General features: G+C 43.0%; 1 protein-coding gene across 1 annotated transcript in view; it reads left to right on the top strand.

Annotated features, from left to right (window-relative positions):
- shank1 (SH3 and multiple ankyrin repeat domains 1) overlaps positions 1-10,540 on the top strand; it is a gene marked incomplete at its 3' end in the record, with an annotated part of 140,396 nt that overhangs the window by 50,963 nt on the left and 78,893 nt on the right. The window contains 4 exon segments of the mRNA XM_084329976.1: positions 994-1,110; positions 1,485-1,562; positions 2,771-2,837; positions 4,232-4,401. Of these exon segments, the coding sequence (XP_084186102.1) occupies positions 994-1,110; positions 1,485-1,562; positions 2,771-2,837; positions 4,232-4,401 (432 nt within the window).

Raw genomic sequence — 10,540 nt, 5'->3', positions numbered from 1 at the left:
ACACAGACCCCTCCACCTCTTCATCTCCACCCTCATCATCATCACCACCACCTCCTCATCTCTGTGTGGTTGGTTCTGCCGCTCCTCTTCGTCTTGTTCGTGTTGTGTGTGTCTGTGGCGTCAGACACACAATAGACTGTCTTGAACTTAGACGTATAAGATAAGATAAGATAAGATATTCCTTTATTGATCCCCTTGGGGAATTTATACACAGAGACCCAAACCTGGACTTATAATTGGGCCAATTCTTGGACCTGGTCTCACATCCTGGACTCTTAGGCTCGGGGCGATAGTGGCTCGGGAGGTAGAGCGGTCGTCCGGTAATCAGAAAGTTCCCGGCCGGTTCGATTCCGAAGTGTCCTTGAGCAAGACACCTAACCCCTAACTGCTCCTGGTGAGCAGTTTGGCACCGTGCATGGTCGCCCTCGCCGTGAATTAATGGGTGAATATGAGCCATGAGTTCTAAAGCGCTTTGGATAAAAGCACTAAATACATGCAGTCCATTTACCATTTACACTGCCACTGGATGATTATACAAGTGTGTATTGTTGCCGTTGTTGCTGTGTGTGTGTGTGTGTGTGTGTGTGTGTGTGTGTGTGTGTGTGTATTATAATAATGATGAAGATTATTATTATTGCTATTACTGTATTATTACTATAATTTAAATGTCGCTATCTGTGCTCCGTTCTGCTCTTGTCTCACGTTCTCTCTTTGGAGGAGGTGTTAATTAGATGAGGTGTCTTTTCTAACTTCTCTTACCACCCCTCCTCCTCTCCTCTCATCTCTTTCTCCTCTTCTCTCGTTCCCTTCCTTCTCACCCTCTTTTCAAACTCCCACATTCACCATTTCTCTCACATTCTTTAAAATAAATTATATCTCGATCATCTCTCCATTTCTTCCCCTCTTTCCGAAACCTTATGTGCCTCTGCCCCCCCCCCCCCTCCATCCATCCCTACATCCATCCCTCTATTATTATGATCTGTCCATTCTCAGGCGTGTCAGAATGGCAATTCCCAGCACCTGGAGCATCTTCTCTTCTATGGGGCGGACTCCATCTCCCAGAATGCCTCTGGAAACACTGCCTTGCACATCTGTGCTCTATACAATAAGGTAGATATGGATATTGTAGTATGACATTTGGTCTCTGAAGAAATGCAAGTTTTCTGGGGGGCTATGTGTGTGTATCTACAGTATGTGCAAATATATATACCGTATATATTTTTTGTATTTTTCTTTGTATAATCATTTGTATTGTTTAATTATTTGTTTTACAGTTTTACAATTAGTTACCTTGTGTAAATTGGCCCACATAATATAATCCTGACATCTAATTTAGTAATTGTTCTTCTATTTTATGTCTTGATTATCTCTGTCTTGTAAGGTAGTTTACATACTAATCATACAATTGACATATCTCAAACCCCGCCCTCTTTTCTGAGGGCGGGGTTTGAGATACGTCAATTATATCCTTTACTTGTATGCAGGAAAGCTGTGCACGGATTCTACTGTACAGGGGAGCCAATAAAGACACCAAAAATAATAGTGGGCAGACCCCCTTTCAGGTAATGGCTGCATGGATGGCTGGAGGGTAATTGTGTGTGTTGGTTGGCTGCAGGACTCTGTGTCTTACTAACCTAACGTAGCAGTAAGTGCCGGCGGAGGCTAATTTCACTCTAAAACAGTGGCACTCAGACTTGGCCAATCTGAAAGAGCCACATTACAAAAACACCCCGTTCCTCAACCAAACCAACACCAGGCTACTAATAGGCGATTTAGAAAGCTATGAAAAAGCATGATTGTGTACTGTACCAGTAGGCTACTAAAATATATTACCATACAATAGCAACCTTAACTATTGATACATATTGATCATTAATGGTTTCCTGTGGCAATTAAAATGCTTCAAGTGTTCCTGTAGTAGCCCAGGCTACATACATTCTGTCCATTGATGTAGTAAAGTCCAAAACAACTGCAGTAAAATCCATAACCATAGAAATAGAATAATGTAGTAGAGGCTACAGATCACCACAAAGTCCACAGCTTTAGATTGTTTAGATTGTTAGATTGTTATGTGTGTGTGTGAGACACACACACACACACACACACACACCTACACACACACACACACACACACACACACACACACACACACACACACACACACACATAACACAGTTCTCCAGGTGGGAGAACATTAGTGAGTGACAGAGAGAGGGGGGAGGGAGAGAGAGGGGGGAGGGAGAGAGAGAGACACACATCAGGGCGACAGTGCCTCAGGAGGTAGAGTGGTCGTCTGGTAATCACAAGGTTCCAGGTTTGATTCCAGACGGATGGGTTTGGGAAAGGCCCATAGTCATCAATGAGCTGCATGCTGTATGAGTACCACTGCTCTAAAACCTTACTGTGCTGCGATGCACATGGGGGTCCCAGGTGGCAGAATTGGGTATGACCCCTTAATCTGAACGCATTAACTCAGCCAGCGGGGAGAGAACAGCTGAGACCAGCCTCTGTTTGCTTGTGAGAATGTGTGTGTGTGTGTGTGTGTGTGTGTGTGTGTGTGTGTGTGTGTGTGTGTGTGTGTGTGTGTGTGTGTGTGTGTGAGAGAGAAAGAAAGGGGGGGTGGGGGGTGGGGGACAGAGAGAGCGAGTTAACAAGTGCTTTATTGTGTGCCCACGTGTGTTGAAAATGGACCCAAAGCATTGGTGTGCAGCCATTTGCCATAATGGACCAGATTCAGAGATGCGGCTTAAGTCCCTTGTGTGTTTCTCAGGTGGCTGTGATGTCTGGTCATTTTGAACTGGGAGAGATTATCAAGAACCACCGGGACACAGATATAGGTGAGTTAAAGAGATTTCTGCCCGGTTTGCGTTGAAACAACTTCATTCTTGGTGTCTCACTTAATAAATGTTTATTCTCCTTACTTTTGCAACATTCACATTTCAGCAAAAGAAAGCTTTGCACGCGCTCTTTAACCATTGTGTTGAACGGACAGGGTCTTCCCGCCAGTCAGAGCCGTCTAGTCAGAAACGTCCAGTCAGAGCCGTCCAGTCAGAGCCGTCCAATCAGGCGCGCTTCTGTATACCGCCCCTGGCTTTTCAAACGCACGGCCATTGGCATTACCTATTAGTATAGGTCGTAGTTACTGGTCATTTCCAAAATGGAGACAAATTAGCTAGCTTGATAAATTCATGATAGTCTACAATACATCACATGATATATGAACCTACTCAAATCACTCTACACATAGGTGTTTTTCGTGTCGGTTTTGGGAGGTAGTGGTTTGTTTAGTTTTCTTTATTTTGTGCTAGAACATTGTGCAACAAAGTGTCTAGCAAAGCACCTCTGCAACCTAAATGTTACACTATCTATTTATACATAAACCTTCTCCAGTGGTGTCCTTAGTCAACGGTGTCCATATATGTAATATTTGAGAAAACATAGAGACTATGGTAGTATGCGCCTTTGAGCATTTAGAAAAGTGCTATATAAATCCGATGTATTATTATTTATTAGTGGAATAAAAATGGAAATATTATGATATAAGGGTATTCCCTTTGCAAGATAAGGATGCAGAAGAGGAATCTTAAGTAACACTTAGGGGCGATTTTAAGAGAATCCTTGGCATTATACAGTATGCAACCTGGACTTAAGAGTGAGCATTAAGGGTGAGTTCAGCCAAAGTGGCGCATCTTAAACTTATTGTGCATATTTATTTGACAGATAATTAAGCAATAGCTCACGACAGGCCATGGTATATGGTTATTATATCACAGCTAAGGGGGCGGAGTTCGGCCTGACGGGAAGCACCAATACTGCGCATGCGTCAGCCCCAGTCTCCTCCGCATTCCAGACCGTCTCATTTAACAAGGCTTAACATTTATTCTCCTCAGACGCGGAGTGATACTGACTTGTGAAAAGGAATTAGAGTCATAGCTGTGGGTATATACGCTCATTATACCATGGCTGTATGAACCAATCAGGTTGCTTGATTTGAGCTCCCCGTTTTTTCCAAGTGAAAATAACTGATCTCTGATAAGCAGGTTAATTGGTTAATTTGTTAGATAGAGGTCAAGAAGAAAGGGAACTCGGAATCTCTCTCTCTCTCTCTCTCTCTCTCTCTCTCTCTCTCTCTCTCTCTCTCTCTCTCTCTCTCTCTCTCTCTCTCTATCTCTCTTTCTCTCTCTCTCTCTCTCTCTCTCTCTCTCTCTCTCTCACTCTCTCTGTCTCCCAGTGCCCTTTCTGGAGTCCCCCAAGTATGCTCCTCAGAGGAAGGAGAGCACCCGGACCCTGGCGCCCCCCCACCCTCACCCCTTCCTCCGAGCCAACAGCGACAACAGCATGAATCTGCCTGAATGGATGGCCGTGCCCAACGCCCCAGGCTCCAATATCGTCTCTGTGCAGGTAAGGGGAGACACGTGTCTGTCTGCGGTATGATACACCAGTGGACCGGACCGCGTCAGTAGTCTACACCAGTAAGTCTACACGGGTCAGTTTACATCAGTCAGTCTATACCTGTTTACACCAGTCAGTCTATGTTAGTCAGTCTACACCAGTCAGTCTACACGGGTCAGTCTACACCAGTCAGTCTACACGGGTCAGTTTACACCAGTCAGTCTATGTTAGTCAGTCTACATCAGTCAGTCTATACCTGTTTACACCAGTCAGTCTATGTTAGTCAGTCTACACCAGTCAGTCTACACGGGTCAGTCTACACCAGTCAGTCTACACGGGTCAGTCTACACCAGTCAGTCTATGTTAGTCCGTCTACAGCAGTGGTTCATCAGTTGACCGGACCGCGTCAGTAGTCTACACCAGTAAGTCTACACCGGTCAGTCTACACTGGTCAGTTTACATCAGTCAGTCTACACTGGTCAGTCTACACCAGTCAGTCTACACGGGTCAGTTTACATCAGTCAGTCTATGTTAGTCAGTCTACACCAGTCAGTTTACACCAGTCAGTCTACACTGGTCAGTTTACACCAGTCAGTCTATGTTAGTCAGTCTACAGCAGTGGTTCATCAGTGGACCGGACCCTGTCAGTAGTCTACACCAGTCAGTCTACATTGGTGGTTCTCAACTGGCGTGCGGAGGCACACGGGTGTGTCTTGAAGTTAGTTTAGGTCTGTCTCCTGATTTTCAAATATAAAGACATTTTAATTTAATTAGATCATTAGAATAAACTGATATAACTCCATAATAATACTTCTCCCAATATATAACTCCATAATGATACTTCTCCCAATATATAACTCCATAATAATACTTCTCCCAATATATAACTCCATAATAATACTTCTCCCAATATATAACTCCATAATAATACTTCTCCCAATATATAACTCCATAATGATACTTCTCCCAATATATAACTCCATAATGATACTTCTCCCAATATATAACTCCATAATAATACTTCTCCCAATATATACAGTAACTCCACAATAATACGTCTCCCAATATATAACTCCACAATACTTCTCCCAATATATAACTCCATAATGATACTTCTCCCAATATATAACTCCATAATGATACTTCTCCCAATATATAACTCCATAATGATACTTCTCCCAATATATAACTCCATAATAATACTTCTCCCAATTTATAACTCCATAATGATACTTCTCCCAATATATAACTCCATAATAATACTTCTCCCAATATATACAGTAACTCCACAATAATACGTCTCCCAATATATAACTCCACAATACTTCTCCCAATATATAACTCCATAATGATACTTCTCCCAATATATAACTCCATAATGATACTTCTCCCAATATATAACTCCATAATGATACTTCTCCCAATATATAACTCCATAATAATACTTCTCCCAATATATAACTCCACAATAATACTTATCTCAATATATAACTCCATAATAATACTTCTCTCAATATATAACTCATAATAATACTTCTCCCAATCAGAGTTAATCAGTTTAGCTCACTGAAAAGCAGGTGCTCATATTTTGCTATCGCCTCCTCTTTTATGATCATTCTACGCTTTATAAGATGTTTACAAGTGGAATTATTAGGCACACCTTGAAATGTTTATTGTGCAAGTGTGCCTTGGCATCAAATGGGTTGAGAACCAATGGTCTAAAGCAGGGGTTCTCAAACCTTTTTATACCACGACCCCATTTTATTTAGGATTTTCTTTGGCGACCCCACACTTAATTTTTAAAACTTAACTTTTTACCCCATTGAATGCCTTCATCCACTTCAATGTTAGCGTTAAAAACGCCTAATCTATGTTTTAAATTATGGCTATGTGTCTAATCTGCCCGTCGCTTATCAATGTTTGGCGTCACCAAACCGACCTGTAGGAGTCGCTGTCCACAACGTCCAATCCCCACCCACCGGCTTTCCCACCCTCTAACACTTGCCAATTGTGTTAGTATGAACGACGGGCCAGCCGGTAGCAACGCCGAGAGCTGGGCTCGAACCCAGCGTCTCCTGCGTTAGTGGCGAGCGCCTTGCCCACTGCGCCAATCAGCCGCCCTAGTCTATATTAATCTATAGTATACTGTATAGACCCTGTACGTAGTCCCTATTAATCTACAGCACACTGTTGACCAGACTATATTGAATTAGTTAGTAGTCTACATTAGCATAAGATAAAAACCAGATACAATATTCCTTTTTTGGTATATTGGGCAGGTTAATAGAAATACATGAAATATAGGTCATACAATTTGACATGAATATAAAATATGAATACAAGTAAACAGTAGACATTACTAACAATACACTGTTGATCTCACTATATGTAATCAGTAGTCTACATTAGTCTACACACAGTACACATAGCCGGCTAGCTAGCAGAGCTAACAACGGAAACATCCAGGAACAAGTCCTTTGTTGTTCCAGCACGGCGCGGGACCCGACCCCCCCCCCCTCCCCCCTTCTTTGTTGTTCCAGCACGGAGCGGGACCCGACCCCCCCTCCCCCCTTCCCACCCTCAACAACAAAGCCCCCCAGCCCCACACAGAGGAACAGATCACAAACGAACAATACTTCGAACCTGCCAACATCAATGAAATAACCAACGCCAATGGACTGAACATTTTTCACATTAACATTAACAGCTTAAAAAACAAACTGGATGAAATCAAACAATTATTCATAAATGGTAAGGCAAACATACTGTGCTTCTCAGAAACTAAGCTTGACGATTCTGTAAAAGATCCAGAGATAGAGATTGAGAACTACTCAATAATTAGGAATGATAGGAACAAACATGGAGGTGGTGTCTGTATGTACATACACAAGGACACCAAATTCATCAACAGAAATGACCTGAATCATAAATCAATTGAAACTGTATGGGTGGAAATCCTATTCGAAAGGGCAAAATCCCTACTGGTTGGCACAGTCTACAGGCCACCAGATCATAGTGACTTTTATGATACACTGGATGGGTGTTTAGCTGGAGTTGAGGATGTAGACAAAATTCTTATTGGAGACTGGAACACGGATATGCAACGAAAAGATGCACCCGTCTTCAGGTCATTCAGTAGGTTTTGTGATCTGCACGGCCTCAGCCAGCTAATCACCCAACCCACACGTGTATGTGAATCAACTCAGACTACCATTGACCTCATTCTGACCTCCGACAAGTCCAAGATCTCCAAGAAAGGGGTTATAGCATGCGGGTTAAGTGATCATTATATGATATTCTGTACCCGCAAAAAACTAAAACAAAAGGCTGGCTGCCACAAAACAGTCACATCTAGAGACCTCAAAACCTACTCTAGCGAGGCCTTTAACCTTGAACTGGAGAGCCTGGACTGGTCAGATGAACTCAATGGTACACTGGTTGAAGAAACATGGCTTGGTTTCAAAACCAAATTCTCAACAATACTAAACGACATGGCCCCCCTAAGAACCACCAGGGTAAAAAATCGCGCTGAGCCGTGGATGCACTCCGAAATACTGGCCGCTATGAAAACCAGAGACAAAAAATGCTCTGAGTTTCGTAAAAGTCAGTCAAAGCTTACTAAAAGCACGAGCAGTGAACTCCAAGCCCACGTGACTGAACTCAAACTAGAAAGAAACAGACTAAGAAACGACGTAAACTCCATGATCAAAACTGCAAAAAAGAATTTCATCAATGACAAAACTGAGGAAAACAAAAACAAACCACGAGAACTTTGGAAATTACTCAATAATCAACTAGGATGCAGTAAAAAACTTAAAACCAGATTCTCAAACATAAACATAAAAACGGACAACACGCTCATCACAGACAAGCTGGATGTAGCCAATTACTTAAACATTTTCTTCACAAACATAGCCACAACACTGGTAAACAAACTACCCTCCCACTCAGGGCTTTATGGGGTAGAACACATAGTAGCTTACTACAAAAACCTAGGGGTCCGCAAGGACGACTTCAAGCTGGAAATGGTAACAACAGATGAGGTACTCAATAAACTGAGCGCCCTCCAACCTAACAAGGCCACTGGCCATGACAACATCCCCTCCAAATTCCTCAGAGACTCAGCAGCCGCCATCACCCCAATCATCACACACATAATAAACCTCTCCATAAAACAGGGACACGTCCCCAAGGACTTCAAAATTGCGAGGGTGACCCCTCTGCACAAAAAGGGCAGCAAATTAGACCCAGGCAACTACCGCCCTGTTTCTATTCTCACCTCCATCTCGAAAGTCATGGAAAAAATAGTCTACGAACAGGTCGAAAAGTACCTAGCGGAAAAAAATCTAATCTACGAATTCCAATCTGGCTTCAGAACATCCCACTCCACTGACACATGCCTTCTCTATTTGAATGACCACATCAAACAAGAGGTGGACGCAGGCAAATACTGCGGCATGGTCATGCTGGACCTACAAAAGGCCTTTGACACGGTCAATCACTCCATTCTGATTGACAAGCTAAAAGCAATTGGTTTTGATAGTCTATCAGTGAGCTGGATGCAATCCTACCTTGAGGGGAGGGAACAGATGGTGGAGGTAAACGGTACCCTATCCCCCCCTCTCACAGTGAGCTGTGGTGTTCCACAAGGAAGCATACTAGGACCGCTACTGTTCCTAATTTATGCAAATGACATGTCGTCAGCTTGTGACTGCAACTTGTTCCTGTTTGCGGACGACTCAGCCCTGCTGGTCTCTGACAAGAACAAGTTACAGGTTGAAAAAACCCTCAGCTCGGAACTAGGCAGAATCTGCATATGGCTCGCTGATAACAAACTATCATTACACATGGGCAAAACAGAGTCCATTCTCTTCGGTTCAAATAACAAACTCAGCAAGACCGACGGCTTCTCAGTTACAGTGGGTGACAATATTGTCACAAGGAAAGATGAAATTACCTACCTGGGTTCCATCCTAGAGGCTAATCTCTCCTGTGACAAAATGGCATCCAATGTAATAAAAAAAGTCAACCAACGAACTCGATTCTTGTACCGGATCTCCTCTCTGGTAAACAAGAATACCCTGAAGACTCTGGCAGGAGCACTCATTCAGGGGTACTACGACTATGCTTGCACCTCATGGTACCAAAGCACCTCAAAGGCGCTAAAAACAAAATTACAAACATCTCAAAACAAACTGGTCAGACTACTGCTTGACCTTACTCCTAGAACCCACCTCACCCCTGCCCACTTTGACAACCTAGGATGGCTTAGAGTAGATGACAGAGTACAGCAACTTGCAATGGGCCTGGTCTACAAGATACACTACACGACCAAGGTACCCATGTACATGGCAAAATACTTCCCAAAGGTCAGTGAATACCACGATCACAACACCAGAGGGAGCTCCACAAATCATGTTAAACCCAGATTCGGCTCAAATAAGGGACTAAACACGTTTCGCAATTATGCCACATCAATGTGGAACGCCCTACCCAAAGCTGTAAAGGAATGTGGATCACTACCCACTTTCAAAACCTCTCTCAAGAGACACCTACGGGAGACTGCAATTCAACACTGGCCCCTGTAAATATCCTAACCCAACCCCCTCCAATGTACAGTCATTTACCTAGTATGGTTTTGTCAATAGTCCAATGTACAATTTTGTTTGTTTGTACAGAGTCTCCCCCCCCCTCAATGTACAGTTTTGCTTGTTTATACAGTGTGCCCCCCCCCCCCCCCAATGTAAATTACCCAGTATGGTTGTCAATATCCCAGTGTACCCAACCCCCCCCACCCAACCTCCTACAATGTACAGTTTCTACGTCAAATGTATATACTCCCCTTTCTTGACTCCTTCTGTATCACAAACAGTACTGTATTTGCAAATCTGGTATGTCATAAATGTATAGATGTAGCAGTACTGACTATCTGTATGTCATGTATGTCATATATGTCCTGATGAATTGAAAATGGGGGACCCTGGTGGAAACAAGACGAAAGTCTTTCTCTGGTCTGCATCCCCTTAACAATTGTGTGTATTGAGCTGTACTGTATTGTACCCATTCTGCAATCTGTTAATAAAGTTTTCAATCAATCAATCAATCACACTGTTTACCAGACAAAGTCTAATTAGTAGTCTACACCAGT

The sequence above is a fragment of the Notolepis coatsorum genome (assembly GCF_963971535.1).
Source record: "Notolepis coatsorum genome assembly, chromosome: 14".
Classification (NCBI taxonomy): Eukaryota; Metazoa; Chordata; class Actinopteri; order Aulopiformes; family Paralepididae; genus Notolepis; species Notolepis coatsorum.
Note: the sequence above shows the minus strand (reverse complement) of the source record. Positions and strands in the feature narration are given on the sequence as shown.